This window comes from Chiloscyllium plagiosum, unplaced genomic scaffold, assembly GCF_037043375.1.
Source record: "Chiloscyllium plagiosum isolate Xiang-an unplaced genomic scaffold, Cpla_swu_hap1 HiC_scaffold_4, whole genome shotgun sequence".
In the NCBI taxonomy this organism is placed as follows: domain Eukaryota; kingdom Metazoa; phylum Chordata; class Chondrichthyes; order Orectolobiformes; family Hemiscylliidae; genus Chiloscyllium; species Chiloscyllium plagiosum.
In genome coordinates, this window is record NW_028270142.1 from 140,981,908 (window position 1) to 140,996,272 (window position 14,365).

General features: G+C 41.9%; 1 protein-coding gene across 2 annotated transcripts in view; it reads left to right on the forward strand.

Moving 5' to 3' along the window:
• trappc8 (trafficking protein particle complex subunit 8) overlaps positions 1-14,365 on the forward strand; it is a 148,333-nt gene that overhangs the window by 57,626 nt on the left and 76,342 nt on the right. For both annotated transcript variants that reach the window (XM_043687639.2, XM_043687640.2), the window contains 2 exons: positions 615-711; positions 8,632-8,885. In XM_043687639.2, coding sequence (XP_043543574.1) covers positions 615-711; positions 8,632-8,885 — 351 coding nt within the window. The remainder of the gene's footprint in view (positions 1-614; positions 712-8,631; positions 8,886-14,365) is intronic.

Sequence of the window (14,365 nt, forward strand, 5' to 3'; positions counted from 1 at the left end):
AGTGAGGTTGGTTTTAAAGGGTGTACTATTGTTTTGTTTTTAATACACTAATATGCATTGACTCCTTTTAAACATTTTCCAACTTCATTGTATGCTTACCAGATCAGCTGGTTTGTGATGGAAGAAGGACGACAACAGTGTTGGTTCAATTCCTGCACTGCCTGAGGTTACCATGAAGGACTGTCCTCCTTTAACCTCTCCCCTCACCTGAGGTTTGGTGACCCTCAGATTAAACTATTATTGGTTGTCGCTTTCTAATGAGACAACAGCACTATCGTCTGGTAGGACGACCGTGACTTTTTAAAACTTTCTAAACTGGTTTATGTAGGTCCAGATGTTGGATGCGCAATGATCTACTCCAGAGTAAAATCCCACCTTGTATTGTCCTTGTGGCCCTAAGTGAAATTGCTGTTTTATTCTACTGATTCCAAACCATTTAAAGCTAAACTGAAGTAGCAATGTTTTAATCAATCGAGAGAACCTTCATCCCATCCGTTTTGAGCCAGATCCTGGCATCCCTGAGCTGCACCTTTCTAAGAATATGCCCAATTTTTAATGTCTTGGATTTTAATTTCAAATTGGAAATGTTTTGAATTTGTCTCATCACTTTGAAGGAAATCTGTGAAGATGGTTTTGTTCCGCTTGTCAACAAGAATAAAGAAAACAGCACCAATGCACTAGAGCTGGATGGATTGGACAGTTCGATCAATGGTAAACTCATTCAAAGAAATACAAGATGGGTGTCTGTTTTGTGACTCTTATACCATTGTGTTTCCTCTTTACGACAGCAAGTGAGGGTCAAAATGTACAAATTAGGAACATGATTAGGCAACTCAGCTCCTTGAGCTGGCTTTGCTCTGTCCTTATTTATAATCAGGACTGATGCTTGGAAGTTGCATTCAATGTTCATTTCAAGAAAAACTTAAGCTAGGCGGTAAAGGCAGGAAAACAGTGTGAAGTAACAGTGCTCGTGAGAGTTGGCGCAGAGGTGATGGGGCTGAATTGCCCCGCCTGCTCAATAATAATTCTGTGCTTTGAAGAACTAATTGTATTTTGTCCCACTTAGACAAAGGAGGATGAGAAAATGATTAAACCTGCTCAAAATTATCATACCACCTCATGCTATTTAATCATGGGAAATAGCAGAAGGAGGCTCATGTGAAACAAAAACAGTGCCATGGACCTGTTGGACCAAAGGACCCTGTCTGTTTCATGTGAATACTATAACAATGTAGGTGGAGAAATTATTTTCACTACTTCATATGGCAATAACAAAAGGGTTAAACTTAAGATAATCAAAAGGTGAGCACAGGAGGCTTTTTCAAGTTTTATGGACGGTTTAGAACATAGAATGCAACCTCCCCCAAAAAAAACATTGACAGGTGTATCTGTAATTAGGAAGTAGATTGGTATTAGAGGCGTGCAGGAGATAATTGAATAGGGGTTTTAATGGAGCCAGTTAAAGTACAGTGCTTTTGCAGTCAACATCATTTTAGGCGATGTACAAAAAGCAATGCACAGTCCATTAGCGTAAGTGTGTTGGTGAATGTACCACAACATTAAGTCAAGTAGCAACTTTGATATAACCACCAATACTGGGTCAATGTCCAGGAAGAATCTGATTTCAGAGTCAGCTGACAATCACAAACAACTCGTGCCGTGCTGTTATTTTAGTCCATTGATTAGATTACTGTGTTGTACTTGTGGCTATCCAGTGTCCTGCAGTCATTTGAGAAAACCTTTCTCAAAGCTTAAAAGTATAAATATAAGATGATTCAAAGACGAGGGTTGCCCAAAATGTAGTTGCAAAAAATTCCTTTTAAGTGGAAATCCTGTTACATGATGACCAGTGATTTATTTTCTCAACATAGCTACTACTGAAACAAAACTAAAAGCTGTTTATGTGCTCGAAATTAACAGAATTTGCGCATCTCAAATTCTTAATGATGTGTTAATCCAGAGCGAGCCAACATTTTTTTCTCTTCAAATAAAACCAAACCAGCAATTTTTGGCTTGTAGCTCATTGACCCTTTTGAACCATTGATGTTCTATTTTCAGAAAGAGGTTTTATAAGCACTATCATTGAACATGTTAATATTATCTTCCTATTGTCTTCCCGAGTTATTGTCTACTTCAGTAAACTAACCACTATTTACAGGATTTGGAGCTGTCGGTGTTGGACCGGGGTGTACAAAGTTAAAAATCACACATCAGGTTATAGTCCAACAGGTTTAATTGGAAGCACACTAGCTTTCAGAGTGTCGCTCCTTCATCAGGTGATAGTGAGACACTACCACCTGATGAAGGAGCGATGCTCCGAAAGCTAGTGTGCTTCCAATTAAACCTGTTGAACTATAACCTGGTGATGTGATTTTTAACTATTTACAGGTTTAAATATGCAAAATGCCTTTGGATTAAAGATCATTTGGATGGGTGACTGGAATAAAGGCCTAAAGTAATTTATAAAGGAAAAAGATTTTTTCTGTACAAAGCAACAATGCTTTGTATTTTTACAACCTATCTTGAATATACTAAAATATTTAAACATGCTTTCCTCCTCCTTCCCCACACTATTTTGAATCCATGGAATTCTCTACCCCAGAGAGCTGGAAACTCTATTGGTTACTATACTCAAGACAGAGATTATTAGATAGTTAGGATAGTATGTGAAAATGGCATTGTGATTGAATTAGATTTGTTTGATCTTAAATAATGGGCATGCTTAAAATAATACAAACTTAGAACTTTTGCAGCATGGCAAGAGGCCCATCGTTTCTGCACCGGTCATAGTTGTACAGCATGGAAACAGACCGTTTGGTCCAACCTGTCCATGCCGAACCAGATATCCTAAATTAATCTTGGTCCATTGGCCAGCATTTGGCCCATCTCTCTCTCTAAAACCCTTCCTATTCAGATGCCTTTTAAATTTTGTAATTATACCAGCCTTTATCACTTCCTCCAGCAGCTCATTGAGCGCGCAAACTAAAGAATTTGAGATGAGCAGATTCTGTTCATCTTAAGCACATATACAGTTTGAGAATAAGCTCTTAGGTTTTTGTGTTTCAGTAGTAGCTACATTGAGAAGAGCCAAATCTGGCGTTGACACTGGTCATCTCTGGAAAAAGTTGCCCCTTATGTCCCTTGTAAATCTTTACCCTCTCACCTTAAACCTAAGCCCTCTATTTTTGGAAATCCCCATGCTAGCGAAAAGATCTTGGTTGTTCACCCTATCCATGCCCTTCATGATTTTATAAACCCTGATAAGTCACCCTTCAACCTCCGCTCAAGGGAAAATGGTTCCAGCCTATTCAGCCTCAGACCCTCCAACCTTGGCAGCATTCTTGCAAATCTTTTCTGTGCCCTTTCAAGCTTCACAACATCCTTCCTATAGCAGGGAAACCAGGATTGCACACAATATTTTAAAGTGGCGTAACCAATGCCCCTGTGCAACATGACCTCCCAACTTCTCTACTCAATGCACTGACCAATAAAAGTTAAAATATCAAATGTCAACTTCACTATCCTGTGTACCTTCAATTCCACTTTCAACTGTGAACCTACCCTCCAAGGTCTCTGTATTTAGCAATGCTCCCCAAGACCTTACCATTAAGTGTATAAGTCCTGCCCTGATTTTGTTGCCAAAATGCAAAGCCACCTATTTCAATTAAACTCCATTTGCCATTTCTCAGCCCATTGACCCATCTGATCAAGGTCCCAATGTTCTGAGGTAACCTCCTTTGTTGTCCACTATGCGTCCGATTTTGGTGTCATCAGTCTATTCTAATCCCATTTACTTGGCCTCTAGGTTTGATATGGTGTTTCAAGTGCTAACCTGAATTATTATTAAATATCTGAATGCTTGCTGCCTCTGCCATCCTTTCAGGCAGTGTTCCGGATGTCCACAAATTTCCTCAAATCCCCTCTCATTTGGCTTTAAAATTGTCCTCTTGATCATTGCCCACTTGACTGACAGGAGATGTTTCTCCCTAATTACTCTTGTCTGTAGTCTTCAGTTTTCTACGCTTCAATCGATCCCCCAGATTCTCTGCTCAAAGGAAAACAATCTCCTCCTAATTAACCTCCCTTCATAGTTGAGTTGTTTCCAGGTCAAGCACTACGCTGGTGAATCTCTTCTGCACACAGTCTAGTTCAGTTAGGTCCTTTAATGTCTCCTGAGGGACTGAATGCCTTGCTGATATTCCTGTTTTCTGCAAAAGCAAAATGCTGTAGATAGAGGAAATCTGAAATAAATTTGAGAAATCCAGGTCTGGCAGCATCTGTGAAAAGAAACTGAATATTTTGAGGCCAGTATGACTGTCCTGGGCATAGTTTCTTGACATCATTTGGCCTCTAATGTTATGGGGAAAAGGCAACCATAATCCTGTTGAATGATGATACATATTTGAGGGGCCGAATAGCCGCCTCCTACTTCATTTTTTTTAAGGGTCTTAAAGTATTCCAGCAGGTGACCAGCTAACTATTATAGTTTTAGCACGACTTTCCTATTTTGTATTTCAAACTGTTGAAATAAAAGCCGACATTCCATTAGACTTCTGTTACCTCCTGAACTTGTAAGCTAGCTGCGTGATTCACGTATGAGGCCACCCCCAATCCCTTTGTGCTGCAGCTTGATGCAGTATTTCTCAATTTGCATAATATTCAGTTCCTCCACCTTCCTGCCAAAGTGCATGACTGCAATTTCCCTTCCCACGTGGTTAAAAATGCCCTCCAACGCATCTCGTCCACATCCCGCACCTCTGCCCTCAGACCCCACCCCTCCAACCGTAACAAGGACAGATACCCCTGGTGCTCACCTTCCACCCTACAAACCTCCGCATAAGCCAAATCATCTGCCGACATTTCAACCACCTCCAAAAAGACCCCACCACCAGGGATATATTTCCCTCCCCACCCCTTTCCGCCTTCCGCAAAGACCGTTTTTCCCTCCGTGACTACCTGGTCAGGTCCACCCCCCCCCCCCCCCCCACGACCCACCCTCCCATCCTGGCACTTTCCCCTGCCACCGCCGGAACTGTAAAACCTGTGCCCACACCACCTCCCTCACCTCTATCCAAGGCCCTAAAGGAGCCTTCCACATCCATCAAAGTTTTACCTGCACATCCACCAATATCATTTATTGTATCTGTTGCTCCCGATGCGGTCTCCTCTACATTGGGGAGACTGTGCGCATCCTAGCAGAGCGCTTTAGGGAACATCTCCGAGACACCCGCACCAATCAACCAAACCGCCCCGTGGCCCAACATTTCAACTCCCCCTCCCACTCTGCCGAGGACATGGAGGTCCTGGGCCTCCTTCACCGCCGCTCCCTCACCACCAGACGCCTCATCTTCCGCCTCGGAACACTTCAACCCCAGGGCATCAATGTGGACTTCAACAGCTTCCTCATTTCCCCTTCCCCCACCTCATCCTAGTTTCAAACTTCCAGCTCCGCACTGTCCCCTTGACTTGACCGACCTGCCTAGCTCCTTTTGCACCTATCCACTCCACCCTCTCCTCCCTGACCTATCACCTTCATCTCCTCCCCCACTCACCCATTGTACTCTATGCTACTCTCTCCCCACCCCCACCCTCCCCTAGCTTATCTCTCCACGCTTCAGGCTCTCTGCCTTTATTCCTGATGAAGGGCTTTTGCCCGAAACGTCGATTTCGCTGCTCGTTGGATGCTACCTGAATTGCTGTGCTCTTCCAGCACCACTGATCTAGAATCTGGTTTCCAGCATCTGCAGTTATTGTTTTTACCTCTCGTTTTCCTATATTGTATTAAATATGCCAAGGTTTTTGTTCACTCAACATGTCTGTCCTTCTGTGAGCTGTCATGCTCACCACTTACCTTTCCACTTGTGCTATCACAGACTTGGCAAGTGTATGTTTGCTTCCCTCATCATAGTCAGTAATTGTGGGCTTTGCACTGATATCTGTGATATTCCATTAATTACAGATTGCTATCCACCTTTGTCCTAAATGTCTTCTATTAGTTAGCTAATCTTCTAAGTATGCTAATGTCCTACCACACGCTCTTAAGTAGCCTAACACACCTTTATTGAAGGCCTTTTTGAAATTGTGTTCCATACTTATTGTGATAATCATAGTATGAATGATTTCCAGGGAGCAGATTGCATGAAATGTATACAAGAAGAGCTTATCAACATGTAGATGGTCCTACATGGGACAATGCAGTGTTGGACCTACTTTAGGAATAAAGCCAGATGTTGGAGGTGACAGTGGAGGAGCATTTAGTGATAGTGATCAAAACACTTTTAAATTTGTTATTGAAAGGGAGAAAGATGGCCTGCAAAACAGGTTTTGGATTGGGGTAGGTTGATTGTATTAGAATAAGGCAGGATCTGGTCAAAATAACAGTAAACAGCTACTTGAGGGTAAATCCACAGCAGAACAGTGGGAGGTGCCCAAAAACTAATGGGGTGGAGTACAGGCCTCACCCGTTCCCTTTAGGATGAAATGTAGGAGCATCAAGCTGAGAGAAGCATGGATGCCTAGTAATATTTAAGACTGGATAAAATCGAGACATACAGCCACTACAAAGGGAGTAAAACAATGGAGGCCTTAAAGCAATATAGGAAGGGGGAAATCTTAGAAAAGTAATTAGAGCAAAGGAGGGATATGAAGAAACACTGGTGGGCAAGATTAGAGTCACATGACACTGCAAGGCTATCAAGAGGAAGAGAATGAGGGAAGGAGCAGGGCCAGTTGCGGACCAAGGACTAAATGTGAGAAGTCAGAGGACATTGTTAAAGTGCTAAATGAGTACTCTGAATGGAAGGGCACTCGGAAACTGAGGGGAGAGGCTTATCCACAGATCCCTAAACATGACCGGACAAGTTATTAGGGTAGTTAAGGCATACAGGATGCTTGCCAATCATTGAGGCATAGATTAGAAGAGCAGGGTGATTGTTAGCACCTACAGAACATTGGGCTGCAGCTGGAATACTGTGTGCAGTTCTTGTTACTATAGGATGGATGTGATTGCACTGGAGGGAGTGAAAAGGAGATTCACTAGTATATTTCTTGAGATGAAGCATCTCAGCTATGAAGGGGAGCTGGATATGCTCAGGTTGTTTTCTTTGGAGCAGGGATGGTTGGGGTGGGGAGATGATAGTGAACAGAAAGCAGTTGTTCTCTTCGTTGAAGGGACAGTAAAGAGGGGGTGTAATTTCAAGGTGAAAGGTAAAGGTTTAGAGGAGATTTGAGGAAGAACTTTCTCACCCAGAGTGTTGTGGAAATCAGGAATGCACTGCTTTGGAGGGTAGTTGAGATGGTGACTTCAAGCCTTTAAACATTGAACCCTTGAGTCATAACATTAAAGGCTCAGCGCCTGGTGCTGGAAAGTGGGACTAGTGTCGATAGTATTGTAATTTTTTTAATACAGACTTGATGGGCCTAAGGACCTTTTCTGTGATTTCAGAGGTGTATTCCATCTTCTGGTTCCCTTTTATTTATCCTGCTTGATACCACCTTACATTCTGTCAGATTTGTCAGGCATGATTTCCCCTTCATGAAGACATGCTGACTCCACATTTCTGAAATTACTTAAAATTCTGAAAAAGCACTATTATACTCAATGTTTAGCATATCTGGCCTATATGCCTGTGTTTCTTTTCCTGCCTTTTTCAATAAGATTTACGTTGGCACTTTTCCAGTCCTGTAGGACCTTTCCAAATCTTGAGTTTCTGTGATTACTACCAGTGCATCCAGTACCTTTGTGGTTCTTTGCTTCAGTCTCCTGTTTGGTCCAAGGGATCTTTTGGCCTTTACCCCCATTAGTTTCCTTAGTACTGTTTCTCGTTGTTTGTTGTATTTATTTCCTTTCCTCATTTTGCCCTCTTAGTTTTTTTTTGGAATACTTTAATGTCTTTGTAAAGATTGGCTATCATCTAATCTTTCACAGTAAGAGGTTTCCCATTTAAAGTAGTGAGGAATTTCTTGAGGGTCATGAATCTGTAGATTTTAAAACTGCAGCTAGCTGTCCAGTCCACATTATCAACATGTATTGCAAACCATAGCAAGAGAGTTGGAGTACAGAGGCAGGGATGTCTTGCTGCAGTTGTGCAGGGTCTTGGTGAAGACACACCTAGAGCATTGTGTGCAGTTTTGGTCTCTTTTATCTGAGAAAGGATATTTTGTCTATGAGAGAGCAACAAAGGTTTAGCAGACTGCTTCCTGGGGTGGAAGGATTGATGTATGAGGAAAGATTGAATTGGTTAGGATTATATTCATTAGAATTTAAAAGTATAAAGGGGGGAATTTTAATAAAATGGCTGCACATTTTAAAAAAGAAATGATGTTCCTGACGACCACTGTAGAGCCGGTCTAACGACATGGTATCGTCCATTTAGGACTGAGATGAGGAGATTCGTTACCCAAAAAGTTGAGCCTGTGAAATGTCTGCCATAGAAAGTAGTTGAGGCCAATAGGAGATTGATCCCTTGAGGCCCAAGAGGTATATCTGTCTCTGGGTACAGGAGGAAAGTGGAAGCTGGGTACTGAGTTGGATGATCAGCCATGATTATATTAAATGGTAAAACAGGTTTCAAGGGCTGAGTGGCCTACTCTTTTCTATGTTTCTAACTGCTCTTCCTTTTTTTTTAACAGATGGAATTCCAAACGACTTTAAATCCCATCTATTTCAAGAAGATGGTCCTGTGAAGTTGGGGGGACTTGATGGTCCAAACCGACCAAAGTCTGTTGAGATGGTGAATGATTCAATCAAACAAAACACCTTGACTGCTCATGGACTCAGTTTAACACTCACTGATCATGATCGAATTAGACAGTTCATTCAGGAGTTCACATTTCGGGGATTGCTGCCACACATAGAAAAGACAATACGACAACTAAATGATCAGGTGTGGCTATTCTTTTATGTGTATATTTCTTTAATCATTCACTGCAACTGTTCAAATGATCAGTTACCCATGTCATGAACTGATGATTAAATATTGCAGAATCATAATCACAGTACTTCAAAAGTACTTTGTCTTCTATAAAGCACTTTAGAGTGGCCGGAGATCAAGTAAAGTGCTATATGAGTTTCTTATTGAAAATGGTAAAAACTGTTTACTTTTGTACACAAAAATGCTGATCAGTTAGGACCTGAAGAAAAGATGGGGCGAACATTTCATGTGCCTTTTTGTTTGAGATAAACAATCTCAAAAATGCTGTTGGTTTGTTTCTTCTATTTGCATAATTATCACAAAAAGGTAAAACTGAGTTGAATGTTTACAAATCACAACGATGAGCTTGTCTGCCTTGTAAATCAAATGTAGCATTCTTGAAACCAGTTTTGTGCAAAATGAGGCACATAACGCAGAGCCTATCCACATAACAGAGCTGACTATTCCTTTCAGCTTCATTGGCTTAGCTGAGAGTTTAATTTCATGAACTTTCAATACTTTGCAGAGAAATGCAGGTTTCCGTACTTGATCATTTTAATGTGTGGTGAAAAATTTTTGTTTGAAGAATGTTCAGTGCTGAAAATTGTGCATGGAAAGTCTTGTAGTAATAACTTCCTGTCACTGGGTGGTGCAAAAGTCCTGTGCTGCTCAGGATTGCTTCATGAAGTTTAGTCGGAGTCAAGCTCTGCACAATTAGAAAACCCAAAATTCAAGGAATATGTTGATTGCCAACATCATGATTAGCTGTAGGCCACTTGAAACATAGGCCTCTCTCTCTCCCCTAGAATGACAGTCATTTATACAAGCTGATGTGTACCACCTAAGTAGCAAGACAACGAAACAACAGGCTTCCATACAGTGCTAAACATTAAACAAAGCTGTTACTTTAATTTTATTTGGCACAAGCATGCTACATGGGCCATTCAACCGCTTGAGCCTACTCTGCTATTGAGTTAGATCATTGATCTGTTTCTTGCCTCTGGAGTTGTCAATGACGTGCAGACAATGAAACTAGGTTTTGTATTAAGGTAAAGAATTATTTTCAACCTCTGATTTAAATCTTATTTTCGAGGTGCAAAATTAATACAAAAGTATCCCTGGCCAGTGTTGTAGGGTCATACTTTGCAGAAATAGACGCCTCAGTCCAACTTGTTCATGTTGACCAAATTTCCCAAACTAAACTAGTCCCACTTGGTTGTGTTTGGCTCATATTCCTCAAAGCCTTTCCCATTCATGTACCTGTCCAAACGTCTCTCAAATGTTGTAACTGTAATGTCTCTATCACTTTTTTAAATAGCTGATTCCACACGCAAACTTCTGTGTGAAAAAGTTGCCCTTTAAATTTGTCTCCTCTCACCTTTAAAATTATGCTCCCTAATTTTGAATTTGCCTACCATCGGGGGAGGCTGCCATGATTTGATATGCATTTGTATATACACAACAAAATATTTGTAAGCTTCAGTTTTTAATGCTGATCATTTCTGACCTGTTGTGTTAAGTGAAGCTGCTACTTTAATATAAAAAAGCTTTGAATTCACTCATGAGTAATAAGCTTTATTCCAGATTCAAAGTTTGGGTGAAGATTTGTAGCTCGGGTGCTTGTTGTTGTGGTTCTGTTCGCCGAGCTGGAAATTTTTGTTGCAAACGTTTCGTCCACTGTCTAGGTGACATCCTCAGTGCTTGGGAGCCTCCTGTGAAGCGCTTCTGTGGTGTTTCCTCCGGCATTTATAGTGGCCTGTCCCTGCCGCTTCCGGTTGTCAGTTTCAGCTGTCCGCTGTAGTGGCCGGTATATTGGGTCCAGGTCGTTGTGTTTGTTGATGGAGTTTGTGGATGAGTGCCATGCTTCTAGGAATTCCCTGGCTGTTTTTTGTTTGGCTTGCCCTATAATGGTAGTGTTGTCCCAGTCGAATTCATGTTGCTTGTCGTCTGCGTGTTTGGCTACTAAGGATAGCTGGTTGTGGCGTTTCGTGGCTAGTTGATGTTCATGGATGCGGATCGTTAGCTGTCTTCCTGTTTGTCCTATATAGTGTTTTGTGCAGTCCTTGCATGGGATTTTGTACACTACATTAGTTTTGCTCATGCTGGGTATCGGGTCCTTCGTTCTGGTGAGTTGTCTGAGGGTGGCTGTTGGTTTGTGTGCTGTTATGAGTCCTAGTGGTCGCAGTAGTCTGGCTGTCAGTTATGAAATGCTCCTGATGTATGGTAGTGTGGCTAGTCCTTTGGGTTGCGGCATGTCCTTGTTCCGTTGTCTTTCTCTTAGGCATCTGTTGATGAAATTGCGAGGATATCCGTTTTTGGCGAATACCTTGTACAGGTGTTCCTCTTCCGCTTTTTGCAGTTCTGGTGTACTGCAGTGTGTTGTGGCCCTTTTGAATAGTGTCTTGATGCAACTTCGTTTGTGTGTGTTGGGTTGGTTGCTTTCGTAGTTCAGGACTTGGTCTGTGTGTGTGGCTTTCCTGTATACCTTTGTGGTGAATTCTCCGTTAGGTGTTCTCTGTACCATCATGTCTAGGAATGGGAGTTGGTTATCCTTTTCTTCTCTCGTGAATCGGATTCCTGTGATGATCCGGTGTGTTTTCTCTATTGTGTTTTTAATGATTACAAAGGTGTCATCAACATATCTGACCCAGAGTTTGGGTTGAATTTGTGGTAAGACTGTTTGTTCTTACCTTTGCATTACTGCTTCTGCTATGAGTCCAGAGATCAGTGAGCCCATGGGTGTTCCGTTGATTTGTTCGTATATCTGGTTGTTGAATGTGAAGTGTGTTGTGAGGCACAAGTCCAGTAGTTTAAGTATGCCGTCTTTGTTGATGGCTTCAACGTCCTGTTGTCTGTTCAGCAGGTTAGCTATTGTTTCTCTGGCTAGGGCTTTGTCAATAGAGGTGAACAGTGCCGTTACATCGAATGAGACCAATAGTTTCTTCCTTGTCTATGTGTATATTTCTGATGTCCAAGAATTCCTGTGTTGATTGTGTAGATTGTCTGGATCCGCTGATCAGGTGTTTCAGTTTCTGCTGTAGTTCTTTAGCCAGTTTGTGTGATGGTGTCCCTGGTAGTGATACTATGGGTCTGAGTGGGATGTCTGGTTTGTGCACTTTAGGTAGTCCATAGAACCTGGGGGTGTTGTTGCTTTCAGGTTTCATTCTTTGTAGGTCCGACCTAGTTATCTGTCCATTTTTTTTTTGTAGATTCCTCAGTGTGTTATTTATCCTATTGGTGAGCTGTGGGGTGGGGTCCAACTCCCTCTTTTGGTAGGTGTTGGTATCTGCAAGTAGTTGTTGTGCTTTTTGGGTGTATTCTGCTTTGTCCAGGATGACCGTCATTCTGCCTTTGTCTGTTGGTAGTATGATTATGTTCTTATCGTTTCTTAGTGATTTTAGTGCTTCCCTCTCCTTGGTGTTGAGGTTATGTGTTTGTCTTTTCCTTGTTATCAGAGGTATGATACTTTGCCTCACTTTTTGTTGTGTCTCTTCTGTCAGTCCATTGTTCCTGAGTGTGCATTCTAGTGCTGCTAGGAAGTCTGCTGTCTTGGCGTCCCTGTGGTTGTAGTTGAGTCCCTTGGCCAGTATTGTTCTTTCCGTGTCTGTGAGCTGTCTGTGGGAGAGGTTTTTAACCCAGGTGTGTGTTGTGTCCTCTTTGTTGTGTGTTAGTTTGGCCATTTTTTCTTTTAGTGCCGTTTTTTTGCGGTGTGTAGTCCTGTTCTGTTCTATGGTGACGGCCTGTTCTATGGTCTGGGTCCATTCCTGATTAGTGGTTTTCGAAATTAACGACTTTTGGCGCGCAATTTCTTGTGTGTATTTGTGAAGTCTGTTGTGAGCGTCTGTAATCATTACCTGGATCATCCTGAGTCCGTTCTGTCTGGCTGTGTCCCTGTGGGTTGTTGACTGGTGGTCTGTATCTGACACTTGGTGGAAGGATTCGATTCTTTCGGCATTCATGCAGGAACCGGAGTTGTTCGTATGTGGCGCTTAGGCGGTTAGCGCAGGATTCCCATTTCCTGGCTTGTCTTAGTGTCTCTCGCCCGTAAGTTTGGGTGAAGATTTGGAGCTCGGGTGCTCGTTGTTATGGTTTTGTTCGCCGAGCTAGAAATTTTTGTTGCAAACGTTTCGTCCCCTGTCTAGGTGACATTCCAGATTGCTAGGCGAGTGAAATTGGAGCAGGGTTCAAGCCTGAGCAACTTAGCCATCACTGCAGGTTTTCAAACTGGCAGCTGAATCTGTTCTTTCGTGCATAATTCATGCATCATCAGAATAGTGAGTTCTAAGTACACTACCTTCCTTTTAGGACCAGTATAAAGCAGCTGCCCTTTATGGGACTAATGCTTAGTTAGACATTCTGGTTAATACGATCTTTGTTTGCTCTAGTACAAATGCGGATTACTCTCAGCAATGATTCGCCACTGCTCTCGCTCACTCCCACAGCTAAAGTAACCTGGGGCTTTTCTTTCTGGTCTGTCCCAATCAGCCACTGGAAAGTGGGAGTAGGCAGTTTTGTTGACTGAGAATGTGCCAAATGGCTTCATTCAGTGTTGTAAATTTTGTTTCCGTGTAAGTTACCTGCGGATGGGTAGGGACTAGTTCTGAAGTTGCTGTAATGAAATGTCATCTTTTTGTCTTAGTTTCTACCTGACACAATTTTTTAGTTTTGTCCAAAATATAAGTATATAATAAATAGCACTGTAGCTTCATAATTCTGTACCATTTCTGTAACTGTATCTACTCTCGGACAAAGTATAATTTGGCACTTATTCACATAATATAATTTGTGCTGCTGCTGTTTTGCGCGCGCACAGCTAAAACTGCAAGAATTGGGTTTTTGAGTCTTGAGTTGGAGTCTGTTGTAAGGTAAAAGGTTCAACTCCTTTGGGGTCTTAAGTAGATTATCTAGATATTTCTTTCAGTGCTACAGTGACTATCAAATGCGTTGTATGTTGGATAAACATTAATCCAAGTGCCTGTCTGCATTCTCAGGTAAATAGGAAAGTTCTTAAGACACTTGTTATTTTGAAGAGCAGAGAAGTTTTCCTCCATGATGTCCCCATTAATATTTATACTCAACTAACTGCAAGAAGCCTCAACGGTCTGGCAGCATCTACATAGAATATAGAACCTTACAGCGCAGTACAGTTCTTTTGGCCTTTAATGTTGCACTGACCTGTGAAATTAATCTGATGCCCATCTAACCAACACTGTTCCCTTATTATCCATATGTATGTCCAATGCCCTTAACGTCAACGAGTTGCAGTCAGGTCATTCCACGCTTCTCCTAGAGTAAAGAAACTACTCCTGATGTCTGTCCTCAATCTATCACCCTTCAATTTAAAGCAATGTCACCTCATGTCAGCCTTCAGCATCTGAGGAAAAAGTCTTTCATTGTCCACCCTATCGAGCCTTCTGATTATCTTCTACATCTTGATTAAGTCACCATTCCAT